The sequence below is a fragment of the Salarias fasciatus genome, chromosome 6, assembly GCF_902148845.1.
Source record: "Salarias fasciatus chromosome 6, fSalaFa1.1, whole genome shotgun sequence".
Classification (NCBI taxonomy): Eukaryota; Metazoa; Chordata; class Actinopteri; order Blenniiformes; family Blenniidae; genus Salarias; species Salarias fasciatus.
This window is the reverse complement of record NC_043750.1, coordinates 20,535,240-20,550,252: the sequence shown is the minus strand read 5'-3', so window position 1 is coordinate 20,550,252 and position 15,013 is coordinate 20,535,240. Positions and strand designations below refer to the sequence as shown.

At 39.5% G+C, this 15,013-nt stretch overlaps 1 protein-coding gene across 1 annotated transcript in view; it reads right to left on the bottom strand.

The window, feature by feature from the left end:
* The window catches only part of cntln (centlein, centrosomal protein), a 79,737-nt gene extending 66,326 nt beyond the window's left edge, over positions 1–13,411 (bottom strand). The window contains exons 1-7 of the mRNA XM_030095133.1: positions 13,166–13,411; positions 12,344–12,431; positions 8,466–8,554; positions 6,885–6,969; positions 3,611–3,745; positions 2,466–2,645; positions 654–787 (exon numbers count right to left, since the gene is read on the bottom strand). Of these exons, the coding sequence (XP_029950993.1) occupies positions 654–787; positions 2,466–2,645; positions 3,611–3,745; positions 6,885–6,969; positions 8,466–8,554; positions 12,344–12,424 (704 nt within the window). The 5' untranslated portion in view covers positions 12,425–12,431; positions 13,166–13,411. The remainder of the gene's footprint in view (positions 1–653; positions 788–2,465; positions 2,646–3,610; positions 3,746–6,884; positions 6,970–8,465; positions 8,555–12,343; positions 12,432–13,165) is intronic.
* Between the last annotated feature and the right edge of the window lie 1,602 nt (positions 13,412–15,013).

The following is a 15,013-nucleotide window of genomic DNA, read 5'->3' as shown; positions in this document are numbered from 1 at the left end:
AATACAAAGTTTAAAGAACAAGAGTATCATTATTGACACAACTGCATGTAAACTGTAGCAAATAAAGGACGTCCATGCTTTTCTTCCCCTCCTATTCTATTAACATGGCAACAATTCCATTTCTGACATTTGTTATTGTCCTCCCATGGAATTACCACTCCACTCCTCTTACTTAAAAGGACATCCTTAATCGCTGAGCTAAAACCTCAGGAAGAGTCTATAGCCCTTGTGTGACTGACATGTCAGAGTGCCTCTGGCATTAAAACAGAAAAGTAGTTAAAAAAGGTTGAGATTACCACTAAGGCTCCTACAGTTCTCACAGTTTTTATCATATCGACTAAAGCTTAGCCAAAGCCTTCCCGGTTTCCCTTTCCTCCTTCTTTTAAAGCACATCCACTATGCAGGGCTTATCAAGTGGCTTTACGTGAGCTAGAGTGGAAGAAATCTGTGTCACCCCCAAGCCTCGCAGCAAAGAGTGCAATATACTAACTCCTCTCGTAACCTATTTAAAGTGAGGTGTAAAGTGAGTCGTTCACGTACTGTCCGTCGATGCCAACAAGTCCCAGGTTCATCTAACTTATTAAAATCTGTCTGTAAATGTGACCTGATCGAAGTGCAAAACTGAAAACACGGCCTAATATTGAAGGGCTCACCAAAGTTGACTGAGTCGCTCTTCGTTTGCTGCTGCCTCCTTTTCTTTGGAAGAGAGCTGGGCTGATAAGTCAGTGTTGTGGTTCTTCAACGCAGATATTTCCTGCCACGCCTTGTGCAGCTCCTCCTCCAGATGCTGGTGGTGAAGAACAACAATAACTTAAAATATATTTTAGGAAAAATCTGCAATTGAAATGGAGGCATGTCCTTACATTTATAATGATTGTACCAAAGTTGGGCCATTAGAAATAAATTACAATAAGCTTAATGGAAATGTTTAATATTAAATCTTATAAATGAGTTTGGAATAATTAAAATAAGTTTAGCTACAAAATCTGATTCATACTATATAAAAATTTTATGCATTTCTATATCTGACCTTTACAAAATCTTTTTTTTTTCTTGAAGTTGGTTTCCTATTGGGCCATTTGGCACCCAGTGTCTTTAAACTACATCATGCATCTGAGTGGGAAACAGACTTCAACAGAACACAGCTATAAGCATCGCGTTCTGTGACTTTAGACTCTTGAACATTCCAGCTGATCAATTGACAGAAGCACAATGATGCTTTTTAAATATGTGCAAATATGTGCATTTTTTTAATCTACTAATATGTAATTTATTAACTTATTCATATTGAGTTCAATTCTGTTTCTGGAGCAAATGCTTCAGGGAAATTCATTTTAAACACATTTTAACCAGATTGTGAATATTAGCTTTGGCTGAGGCTCAGAAGATTTTATGACTTCTCAACAGCCCGTGCAATTCTGGAGCTTGGGAATGGATGTCCTTGCTGTGAACGCATCACACGCAAAACGAGAAAGACTCTCCAAAGGAATGATTACAAAAATCAAAACTTTAATAGCACATATAGCTGGGTAATTGTATGTTTTCACATCAAGGACAAACAAAAACCTTACATCTGTGTAAGGCTTAAAGCTATGTATTGGCTTAACAAAATGTATTAAACTTTTCAAGAGATTAACTTTATCTAAATACAGACAAATGACACATTTCTGGTCAAATCTTTACTTTGTCAAAACAATTGCGATGACCTATTACCTGAAATTCCCACATTACCTATCCTTACAATCAGGTGGAGTGTCCTGGACTGTGATGGATGTGCACAGACGAGTCGCTGTGCTTCATCCTGTCCGAGGGTTTTTACTTGGCAGCTCTGACTTATTCAAGACTTTGTGTCTGACTAGATTTGATTCTGGTACCAGTGAGTTTCATAAAGATTAGTCTGTAAGAAAGGAGAAAATGTGAGGTTTTTCTGCAACTCTCATGCATCAAAATTCATGTCTTGGCAGAAAGTGTTACAAAAAAGAGAGGAAATAAAAAAGCAAAAAGGCTGTTTATTGAATTATCAAAGCCTTCAAGGATTCAGAATGTGATATGAATTACTCAACATTTAGAAGCTACAATATTACTCCTGATGAGTGATGCATTAATCTCAAATGATGACTGATAACCTTCTTGCATTTAATGAAATAAAAAAATAAATAAATAAATAAATAACAGCAGCTACAAACTCTTGAGCCACAACATTCTTTGCAACTTTGAGGGTTTCGGTCAAATCAATTCAATGTTTTTACCCCAAACCAAAAAAATCTGTCTCCCCCATGTTAAATCATAATTCTCCGTCCTTCTTCCCTGCATATTTATTCCGCTGCTTTGCTACAAAGATCTTTTTTATATTCACGAGATGAGGAGGAGAGCAAGTGAGGGATCAGAGAGTTCAAGGAGTGTGTGTGTATGTGTGTGTGCACGCGCGCGTGCGTGTGTGTGTGTACTTGTCCCCATGTTCATACCTTTAATCTGGCCTGGGCAGCATCCCTATGGTCTCGTTGGCTGTTGGCCTGCCTGTGTTTCTCCTCCAGGTCAGCTTGCAGGGCGGCGCAGCGGGAAGTTAATCCCTCTTTCTCCTCCTCTAGAGCCTGCACCACCTGCCGCTCCTCCTCCTCTTTCTTCCTACACTCTGTCTTCATTTCCTGGATAAAGAGGCGTGCGTGTGTGTGCGTGTGAGTGTGTGTGTATAAGGGGGAGAACAGGGGGTCAATAGGGCCAAATAAACAACATTGACAAAAGAGAGAGAATAGAAAAAGTGCTATTCAAACTGAGAAAATGAAAAGAAAAAAAGAAAGAAAGAAAGAAAGAAAGCTGGGGAGGTACAAAAAGAGAAGTAACCCATGGGGTTGAGCCTGAAATGAATATGTAAACAGTGAACTGACTTTTCTGCGGGAGCCCCCTGCATGGATCGCTGATTGGCCAAGGTCACCTGTGCCGTATGACAGGACCCACACGGCCAGATGTTGGCCGGTGTGGGCCGAGCCGTGCTGCAAGAGCTGGACTCATGCAGGTACAAGGGCCAGTCTGTCAGCTTTAATGACAGACTCCTAATGAGAATGGTGCTCGCTACAAAACCCATTAGACTCAACCCAGGTCTCCTTTGATGCTGTCCCCCACGATTTCTCGCCATGAGACCCCACCAAGACTGTGTAAGGACCATTCCTTTATCAATTAATCATAGCCAGGTCCCATCTAACCATAATTAGAGAGAAAGCCACACCATCGCATGCACAAATTTCACTTTCCCCCACTGAAGAGGGCATTAAGTATTTATCCGCAAGTGAGCAACCTCCTTTCCCTTTGCTTCCCTTCTTCTGTCTCTCTCACACACAGACTTTCCAGCTGTTAAGTATTCTCTGTTGTTAGAAGCCAGAAAGAAAGCTAAAAGCAAGAAAGGGTGAGACAGAGTAAAGGGTGAAAACAAGAGAAAAAGATGCCAAGACACTGAGATTGTGTTTAAGAGGGCTGAACAATCCTCTTTCTCTCCTAAATGATTCAAATGCCTGAGGCAATAGCCATGGGGGAGTTGTCGTGTTCGGTGCCACACAGAAAAGAGACTTCTCAGAGCTGAGGCAAGGGGCTGCCACGGAAAATCTGTTCCACCGACCTGAAGTTCCTGACTCTTCTTGACCAGTTGTCCACGCAGCGCCGTCAGCTCTTTCTTCATTAAAGAGCTCTCCTCTTCCACTGTCGTCCTCCCCTGTACCAAGCTGTTAATCTCCTGCTGCTGCCCCGTCACTTTCTGTGACAGAGATTTAAGAAAAAAAAAGAAAAGAAAAACGGAGTATAAAGCAGGAGAAACAATGGAGAAAACCCACACGTACACAGGAAGAACATGCAAACTCCTCATTTTTTCCCCCCAAACAAATTTCATTACAATTCAAGAACAAAGATTTTTGTTTGTTAACTGATTATATGATAAATAAACATTATCAAACATGTTACAACTGAAGCAGATAAAGCTCGTCAATTTAAATATTGGTACATGTTCTCTTCTTCTTTTTTATTTTTCTGGGCAGCATTGTGGCCTTGGTAGGAAAAGGCTGGCTTCTTCAGACTGCATCAGCTGGGGTTTGGCATTGGCTGGAAATCCACAGCCTTCTGTGGGTACACCCTACTATCAAATACCACTGTGCTCTGGGATGCAATTAATTGCCACGTTGAGGGAAATCGCTCAGATATATCCAGAGAGTGGATTTAGCGTTCCTTGGTACTTCTAGCTTTCTGTGCTAAGAATGGAGAGGCTTTAATAGAGATTTATACTAGAGTGCAAAAAAAAAAAAAAAAAAAAAAAAAAAGAATTCAAATGTTGATAATGAGATAGGCAAGAATATTTTGAACCTCAGCAGCACTCAATTGATAGAGGAAGAAAAAAAAAAGGGGGGTGTCTGCCAAGTTAGAGGTCTAGGACAGAAAGATTAGCATTTAAAAATTCCCAGTACAGTTCAAAAATGAAAGCTAATTATGTTACAAAAGTGGAGAGAGAATGAGGTGGAAGAAAAATAGAAGATAAAGGGGGGGAAAAAAAACATCATCAAAGTGGGAGAGCTGATACATTAAGAAAAAAGTGAGATACTGTGTGGAATCAGCAGACCATCACATCTCCAAAAAAGAGGAAAAACCAATTAATCACTATGTGGGCATGGCTGAAGCCTGTAGATGAGATGATGACTGTCAGAGGGCCGGATGACACAGCGCAGAGCCCAGAGCTATTAATGAGCTGTTCAAAAAGCCTACACATCTCTTTTCAAGATGTACAACAGAATGAGTGCTTTCTGTTGCAGCCACTTTAGAACTTCTCAAATTAATCGATTTAACATACTGCGGTCTTCTCATAGGCCCAAATCTGATGTGTATACAGGGTAACTGGTTATGCTTCTAAAACCAAGGGTAGTTTTTAATGCATTTGTGTCACCTTGTGGCTTTTCATTTTGAAGCATTTAGCTGAGGTCACCTCTCCTATTCTCTAAAAGTTATCCATGTCATGCATTATGTATTGTATACCACGTATATCCTCCTATTAATCTTGTAAATAATCTACAGCAGAGTGTTCACAGAAGAAAGATCATTTTGGAACTACAGGTTACAGGTTTTTTTTTTTGCTTTAGTCACAATTTTGAGGAAGCTTTCATCATAGACTTACTTCTGGCAGCTCACCCAAACTCAAAGAGTGGTACAACTAAAAACAAATGATCCTACAATATCAAATGAAATCAGTAGACAGCCAAGTCTGCATAAATGAAAAGTCATTCATGACTGTGCTGGCTTTGTAACTTTTAACGAGATCATAGTGCTTATGATTGATTTCAGATATTATACCATTGTTTCTTTAGGAGTCGCTGAATTCTTAAACCCTATGTTACAATATCGACATTTAATGAGGCCTGAATGTTCCCAAAGAAGAACGGCTTTTATCTGATGAAATACAGTTTCCAGACAGTCTGTCCAGCACTGTCACAAATCCTCCAAGCACCTGATCATCTTCTTTATTTGTTGAAATATCAAAACTCAGCTTTCATCAATACATTAAATCACAGAGCATTCAATGCTATCAACTCCAGCCCATAAAGTTTTTTTTTTTTTTTTTCGAATCAGAAACATGTAAGTGAACTTTGCTATTTAGACCCTGATGTTAAGATAAGTTCATCTGGAAGCAGTGCATGGTGGGTGATGTGCCCTGCCAGCATCTGAGAAGCTGAAGGAAAATTTCAAACAGCAACATATTTCTCTTGAGATAATACTGAGTTGATCTATTCTGTGGGTTTGCCAAACAGACTTGAAAACAGTCCTGTTCTTATGTAGCTATGAATAAGTTTTGTGAGGTGACATAAAATCAATTTCAGTCAATTTTTTTAAAGTTTTGAATACTTCTTGAATAAATCTTACTTATAGTTTTGGAAAATTCAACAGTGTACAGCTGCTACAGCCAACATATGAAACAATGGCTTAAGATTTATTAACATTAATAGTTGGAGACATTTTTCCATCTACCACACAGTATTAACAGCTGCCATTGAGAAAACAAATATTTTTCAACCCTCATCGTATTATTACAATGAATGCATTTCTTTTCTAATTATAACTTTGAGCGTTATTTCAAGAAGGTCCTATTTGACTTATGTAATATTACATGTCTAATTTTTCTTTATTCAAAACCCCCATTGTCTATGCAACAGCTTTTCTTTTCAGTCAGTTTGTTCTCCTTGTACACGGCGCAGCAGCTGTAATTTGTATATAAAATCATGTCTGACCTTTAAATCCTGAGCTTAAACACTGGGAGAAACATTCCTGGCAAATCCACAACAAGAAGGCCACAGTCATGAACACGGCTGTGCAACAAGACTTGGGAGTTTCTGTGCTTAAGGGATATTCTGTTCATCTGCTTTTGCATCTTCGCAGAGAACAGAGAACTGTGCGGACTGTCTCAGAAACAAAGCTTGACATAAACACACGTGTTGTGATCCTACGAGAGATGCTGCTGTTATCACTGCTTAAGAGTGCAATGTCAAAAAGCACTGGTAAGCTGATGACTCCATTACATGCAGTCTCATTAAGAGCGAGCACGAGTCTGGATGAGGGACGGTAATGAGGGAGACTGACAGATGCTTCAGAGTGGGGATGATGATTTGGAGTAAATTACATTAGTGATGTCATTATCATCAGCCATCACACCATCAGGAGATATCTATCACTCAAGGGAAGACGCAGAAATGAAGGTGAGAGAAAACAGGCCGAGTGGACGCAGTCACAAACACACAGATTCTGTTTTATTCAGCGTTGTGAGGGGCAAGTTTAACTTGTCTCCACAGTCGCATGAATGTGTCTAAAACATTCCGTATCAGAGATAATGACGGTCCATGTTCAGCTGTGAGGTACCATACCTGGTCCAGCTCCTGGATTTTGTAATCTTTGGACTGAAGGATCTCCAACACTTTCCTGTACTTAATCTCCGCTTTCTCCTTCTCACTGAAAGAAAGCATGAAATTATTTATTTTAATTAGGTTCACATTGAATAGAAAACTGAACATTAAATAATCTCACTTATGCAATCGCTTTCATTATGTCACAATCAAATCTACTGAGCTTAACCTTTTATAAAGTGCCTTTACACCCCTAACTTTCTCGTTAACTTTAAGGAAAAGAAAAACATGTTTGTTTACTTATTCACTCCAAAAGACTACAGTATTAAGATACTTCAACAACAAACCCTGAAACGTCTTTCAGTCCCACTGCCACTTCTTTTATCATAATGAATTTTTCGCAAGACAAAAACAAGGCTTCAGTTTGGGACCTTTTTGTTTCAACTACTTTAGATCGCCAGAGACCGGCCCACTCCCTGCGCTCATCACTCGTTCCCTCTACTCCTCCTATCTCCGAGACCCTCTCTATCGCATCCCTGCCTCTTCTGATCAGCCCGCTCCCCTGGCAGACCCTGAAATAAGTATCCGGAGTCCCCGGAGGGGCGGCAACGCAGGCAGGCCGAGCTGCATCTGCGCGTATATTGGGCTGTGTTCACCATGTCCTGAGCAACCAACCAATCACTCTACAAGACCCACACAAGAGAGGGAGGGAGGAATGAATGGCGGCTCCCAGTGGGCGCCAGCGCTTGACTGGAGTCGACACAATTACCATGTCAATATCCTCCTGCGCATCAGGTGATACAATACACATACACTCTCTGGGTGCATGTTCCCCCAACAGTCTCCGCAGACCAACATACTTTGATGGGTTTCCTAAGGGGGCTATAAGGAACTGAAGAGGGTGTAGAGCAGGAATGAGAAGCTGAGGTGCTGAGGAACTCTCTGCGTGCTCCTGCACTGTACTTTACCTCTATTAGAGCCCGACTAACAACTGGCAACACTCAAAGAGTGGGTGATATGCAGCAGCAATGAAAAATATATGAATCTTAGCTATCCTCAATAGGGACGCTGGAAAACATTATAATAAAGCTTTAAGTTTCAGTTGCTGGAGGAAGAAAAACAAACAGACCGGTTATTCAAAGACTATTTAAAGTCACGCTTTGCTCCAAATGAGGTGAACACGGTGCATTTATCCAAAATATGCATCATCAGGAAAAAGAGCAAGAATCTGTCTCTTCTCAAGGTTCCCATGCCACAATTTTCGTGTAGCTTAGAGACCCCGCAAAAGAGGTCATATTCAAGCTCACTATTTATCCGATAAAGACAAGTATTTGGCAGGACTGTTTCAACTGTCCAGCATGTGAGCAGCAGCGGAGGAGTGTTTTCATTAAAAAGGTTTCGACTGTTTGAACTTGGAGACCGGGGATAAAAGGGCTTAAATCAGCATCTGCACCAGATTCCGTCATAACCCCAGTAGAAATGCCAAGGTGCTTTAAACACCCGTCGAACGACTTTCACACATATTTCCCCTCACTTGTGAGATAAAGGGTTGTTCAGCTGCTGAGATTCTCAGGTAGCAATGTGTAAGGCGAATCTACTCACCGCTCAACAACCAAACTGACAGCCTGGGTCAGGTCTGGATTTGCCACTTGCAGGCGTTTCCACAGGGACCACACAAACTCCTTGTCCGCCTGCGAAAATAAAGGATTCAGCAAATCAGCGGCTCATATCCTTAATGGAGATGGACCTAATGGTGAATAACTTTCGATATCCTTGGTGATGAACTTTATTTACATAAATCCTTAAAAAGGAAAATCTGCAACACATCACACTCTTCTTAGTAAAAAAATAACAAAAAAACAAAAAAAAAAAATTAATTGGATGCTCGGTGGCATTAGCATACGACAGTCGGGGTAGCAATCAATAATTCAAAAATCTTGTTCAAAATAATTTTTTTTTTATCTGGTCAGACCTCTCTAATCAAGAACCTCTCTCAGCTGTAATCTCCATCGCTGGGATGTGACCTTCGACTCAAGGGGAGCCAGCATTGACACTTGTCATTATGCACTATTTATGACTGGGGAGTGCTGGGATCCAAATCAAAACACAGCAGTCAGGCTTGCATTTTCTTTATTAATCAATTGCTTTCCAGATATGTTTTTCACTGCAGCTCCAAAGTAACTAGCCCCAAAGAAACTCAAAACTGATGACAGAAAGAGTCATCTTCAAGCAGAAAAACTCGGGCAGCCCCTGACACATTTCCAATTCAAATTGTCTCGCTGGTTTTTCAAACATTTTTAAGCTACATTACATTTAATGAGGGACATCTAAAAACTACATTTTCTGACATTAAAAGACAGAATTATACCAAATCGACCTAATATAAAATTATCTGATAAATTATGTTCACATCATCATAAGATAAAAGTCATCGCTCCCACTGGAATCTACTGGTCTCCAATTAGTACATGAATTTTAACCCCCTTTTCAAAAGTGTCTAATCAATTATTAATTCAAATGGCAGAAGCAGACCTTGATAAGACCATGAGCTGAACATATAAAGTGGAAGGACTGTACGTTCCGGTCTCTATATACGGTTGATGGCTGGTGTCTGTGCGTGTATACATAAGAAACGGGGAGGGGGCAGATGATCGAGGCACAGAGAGCTCACCAAATCAACCCTGGAATGCAGCTAACGATTAAATTAGGCAGCGTGTTATACTTGAAATATGTGCTCGCGCTCTGTCTGGCCTTTGGCTGCCATTAACTGTTTCATAGACAAATGTTCAGTCAGGACCCTCATCAAGAGCTCTCCTCTGCCGTATATGTGTACTTAAAGATGCATTGAATGTGTGTTTGATGATGGCTGAATTATTCATTTTGAATCTAGACACTGAAACACCATGGGCTAAACATACCAGAGAGAGCCACTGGAGTTCAGCACATATTAGTAAAATTAGTCTGCTCTAGCAGGAACATTTGCTGGCTGACAGATGAGACTCTTTATAGTTAATGGCTGTCCTGAAGTAGATCGTGCCAGAGACTTTAGACATCAGTAGTATTCAAATGACAGTATTTAAATTGTACACTGCACAACTTAAAGTCCTTATTAGACATACAGAATGGCTGATGTTCCACTCAACTGAAGACCACCAAGGAGGGGTTTCAATGTCAGCTCAACAGAGCCTGTGAGTATGAAGCGAAGAAAGCATACGAGAAAAATAAAAGCACTCAGCAACATTGTGCAATCAAACTAAAGGATAGATTTAAACGTTGATGTTAGAGTTTAACATTCCCTCTATCACATTTTACATGTCTGTAGGGCAATGGTCTACTCACTAGTGCTGTAAAAAAAAGAACATGATTGAGACACGTTTCATTGTTTTTGTACCTTTCAAACTGAGTTGGCTGAAGTTGGCTGTGGAACGCAGACTGATAGGTTCAGATACTAACAACTCAGCAGGCTGTTTGGATAGGCCAGTGATGTTTTTGGTGGTGAAAGTCAAATCTCTGGCAGCAGTTTCAGGTAACAGGACGTTGCATGAATTTCACGCTACAACAAAGAAGCAGCTTAAATAATCTATATGACTTTCTCAGGAAGCACCTCCGAAGCACACCACGGAGCACCACAGGAAGTCAGTCTTGCCTGCAGCCATCAGTCTTTATAATGACTCAATCTGAGCGTGACACACTCATTCAAAGCTGTTAATCCTAACAAGGAAGTAAATGTTTTCATATTCATTACTATTCATTAGTTAATCCAATTTTGCACAGAGCTCCAGAGCTCGATTTGTTAGAACAAATAATTTCTCCCTGGGAATATTAAAGCATTCTGATAAATAAGTTGAAGCTACACACAGAAACAGTGGATCTATGCAATGACTGTGTGAAACAAAGCTAAATGAAGTGAAAAAAAAACAACAACAGAGAAGGCATGAAACAAAAGAACTATCATCTTCTTCACCAAATCACCAATTCTTTCATAAGTGCTCCAGTGATGTCTAATTACCTGTAACCAGCTTCAGTTGACCCTTATTTATAATCTGTGCATGTCAATTAGTAACAAATGCATGAGAGAGATTAGAGGTTATTGAATGACAGTGCAATAACATGGTATGTATGTAGAGATGCATTTCTGCTACAACAAAGTTGTCTGGGTGAACAAACTCCAGAAAGTGAACTTAAAAAGTCAACCCATAGTTTTTACACAACAAAAAAGCAGCAGGCACACATGTGGTTACAGCACCACAACAAATGCTGCTGCCCAGTGTGTTAGGTGGTATCTATAGTCTAATAAAAACTGAAAAGTAACACTTCATTTGCTTGACTTCACAGCTGTCTGCCTACCTGTGCAGCAAGGTAATGTGGATATGCAAAGTGAGAAATGCTGGGATCAATTCACTCATGTTATTAGACACCACCTGGTGGTGAGCATGCAAGGACTTTCTCAGTCACTGACTCACAAAGTGAAAATGAAATGCCTTCACATCTGCTCAGGAGCATGGTGTGCATTTATTTCAGCAAAGAGAATTATTTGTTTGTGCAGACATGGTAACTGCCTCTGCTGAGCCACTACATTCCAGGTATTTAAACTACTAATATGTGTTTTTCTTCTTCTTTGGAGATTTCATTTAGATTTGTTCAACAAAAAATAAAAAGCATTTTTAGTCATCAAAATTACAAAAACCTTTGAATCTGATAGTTTTCAGAATGTTAGAAAGAATTGATAAACAGAGAAAAGAGGGGAAAAAACTTTCCACAAAGCTGCAGAAAATGTATGATCAGTTTTTTTTTTCACATTAACAGGAATGATTTTCAGTCGAGGTTTGAGTTAACAGCTACAAAAATTACATTACATGTTTTATGCCCGACCATCACAACATTTGATAAGTTTCACTACAGTAAATAAATTGAATGTTATTAGGCTTTAAAGCAGCTGGCTGTAACTACTTTTGTTTCTCTCATTATTGGCTTCGAGACCAGCGCAGACCTTAGTATCAAATTCTATGTAACTGCTGAAGAAGATATGGGCAGCTCAGGCTCCGTCCCTTCACTCTGCAGCCTGTAATTTCACAGGTTTTTAGGATGATGGTCATTTTTAGCACATTTGAACTCATCAATTGAAATTACGTAAAACCTGTGCATAGCTCTTTTTTTTTTAGCTAAATATATCACCTGCATACACATTGATGAAGTAAATAGACATCAAATTGGATGCTCTTGTAAAATCAGCAACTGTGAAAGTTTTTTTTTTTTTGTGGCCTTCACAATGATTAAAGTTGTAACAGTAACTGAGCTGGAGTCAGTAGCTGTAAATAAAAAAAAAAAAATAAAAAAAAAAAACAATTGGGAAATACCTGATAAATCAGACAGAAATATTTTATTTATCACTTCACACACTATTATGTCAGCAAAGACAAGAAAATTGAAATGTGTATGCTCAAAATAGAAGCTGAAGTAGAGCACTAATCTGTGCATACCTGGCATTGCAGTAACTCATCAGACAAATTCTTCACCTCCTCCTCCAGAACCTGGATCTGAGAGTCGTCTCTGGAGCACATTTTCAGTCTAACGAAGGACATAAGCAAAGCAAAAGACGGTATATAGTACCATTCAGACACAAGGCATTCAACAGTGCTTTACAAATAAATATATTAAAACAAGGTGATTAACAATCTTAATCTTAAGTGATTAAGATTACGGAAAAAAACATCAAAACATAGAGGACAATAAATAAAGCAAAAGATTTATTGAGATAAAGGTAGTAAAAACAGTCAAATCTATTGTTTAATGGAAAGCCTTAGCAAATAATGTTTTCAGGCCTGAATCAAATGAGGCGAGTGTGTCCACAGGTGAAGAGCAAGGAAGCTGGTTCATCTTGTTTGTCTTTGGGAAAATTCTGTAAACCTCTTCATGAGGACCTCAGGGGTTCAGGGGTCTGGAGGTTTCATAGTCAAACATAGATCTGAAATATATTTAGGCACAAGACCATTTAAAGCTGTATCGAGCAGTAGTAAGATTTTGAAGTCAGTGTTTTGATAGACATGCAGCCAGTGTCGAGATTGAAGCTCCAAACTCTTTGTGTGGGTGTTTTTGTAAACACGCCGTTACAATAATCCAGGCTACTGAAAATAATGCTGCGGGGAGCAAAAGCACAATTCAATCACATGAATCGTCCATGCGATACAGAACTGTGATTTCCTGAAAAAGGATGCAGGGCGTTGGTTTAGGAAATCACGTTTTGTTTATCACTGCATTTATCGTGCGCAAACATTTCCAGATTGGGAGAGATTGTTGCTTACCTGTTTGGATAACTCGCTCAGTTGACAGCGATCAACAAGCGTCACATGAATGTGTAAAGAGGGCTGTAATCGTGGAGCTAATGCTAACCATTTCCAGCTATACTGTCACTTCTCCATTTACGTGCTGCTGATCGCCTCCAGCGGGAAGTCGGAGCTCCGAGCAACTTCACGATACCGTATGCCTTCAATATCAATAGATGCGCCCATAAACGACTGATAGATGAGCCTTTTGAGATTCTAACAAACTTTCTGAGCTCTCCGTAACCACGGAGACGGCTTCCTTCTTTCAAACAAGCCCGCTGTTTCCGTTTCTGGTCCTCTGCCTCCTGACGTCACGCACGTCGCGTCATTTCACGACACTTTGTGCCTCCATACGGCAGCGAAATTGTCTTTCAAAAATTGAAGTAGTGCTTTCAATAAGCACATTCAACAAGAAAAAAAATAATACATTTTTTTTTTAAATCATACTTCATCTCCCACTGTTATGGGACATAAATTGAGATACACAGCAGCAGGACAAAGCTGGGAACTGGGTTATTCCACCTATTCAATACTCAGTCTAAATACTGTTAAAAATGTTAATGAGCATTTCATCAAAACAAGTTTAAATTACTGAATTGAATGTGGGTGTATTGAAGACAAATTAAAATCTTAAAATCAAATTTTAATGCAAAACTAATTATTTTCATTGCCTTTAAAGCTCAACAGTGTTCAAAATATCTCTTCATTTGCAGTGAATGTTGATATTCTCTTTCTTTTTCATATATCTGCTGCAAAAAACCATTTTGAAAGTTTGACTATAGGTCACCTGGATAAGAAAAATATTTTTGAATAAACTGCACACTCAGGACTCTATCAATGAAAAAAAAAAATCAGTCTTTCTTACAGTTTTGACTTGTATTCCTTACAAATAAATAAATGAATTGCCTGTTAAAATTCTACTTTGTATAGTGGGTTGCAATAAATATCCCTCAAATTAAGAGTAAATGTCTTCCTTTTTTATATTTATATACAGTAGATAATGTAGTAAGCCTCAGCTGGATGTTGAAGTTGGTGATGATGGGGGAACTTAGAGGTTTCAGGATGTTTCCAGGTGGTACACACTGTAGGATCACAGACAGAGGCGGAGCGTGGGTCTCAGTGCAGAGGGGGCGGAGCATTCTCTACAGGCCCTTATGATAGTAATTTTACCATTCAAACAATACCTCATGCTACCATCAAACAACACACTAATGCTCACTTTTATTGAGCCAAGCAAACCTATATGCCTCAGAAAGCAGAATAAAGTCACAAACCAGTTCACAAACTTGTTCTGAAGAACAAATACACATACGCACGCACACACAAATGCAGATTGACAGGCGTCAATCTCCGAGCGTCCGCTGTCCATGGTGCTGAAAATTCAGATTAAAAACTCCAGAGCTGAATCTGTACCATCTTTGATACAGCTCAAATATAAAAATGAACACAGCTGGTCTAAAATTACACAATCTATTCAGATAGATATAGACACAGCTATCTATATCTTTTGGAATTCACGTATATTAGGAAAAAAATTGACTCGGCGGTCTCTTGTAGTTGAGAGCAACACAAGGCACATTCAAATAGGCAGGTGTTTAAGACCACAGCATTCTGATGAAGATAATATTTTTGAAGGTTTCACTGACTCACCAATGGCTCCGATGTTAGGTTTTGGGTAGTACCGCTAGCGGCTAGCATAGTGTTTAGCATACTGTTTAACTTCCCTCCAAAGAGTTCAGATCAAGTGCAAAAGAAAAAACTGGTTCATGCCGCACAGCCAATCAGCGCTGGCTTACAGCTCTGATGCATTCATGGACAGTCGTAATG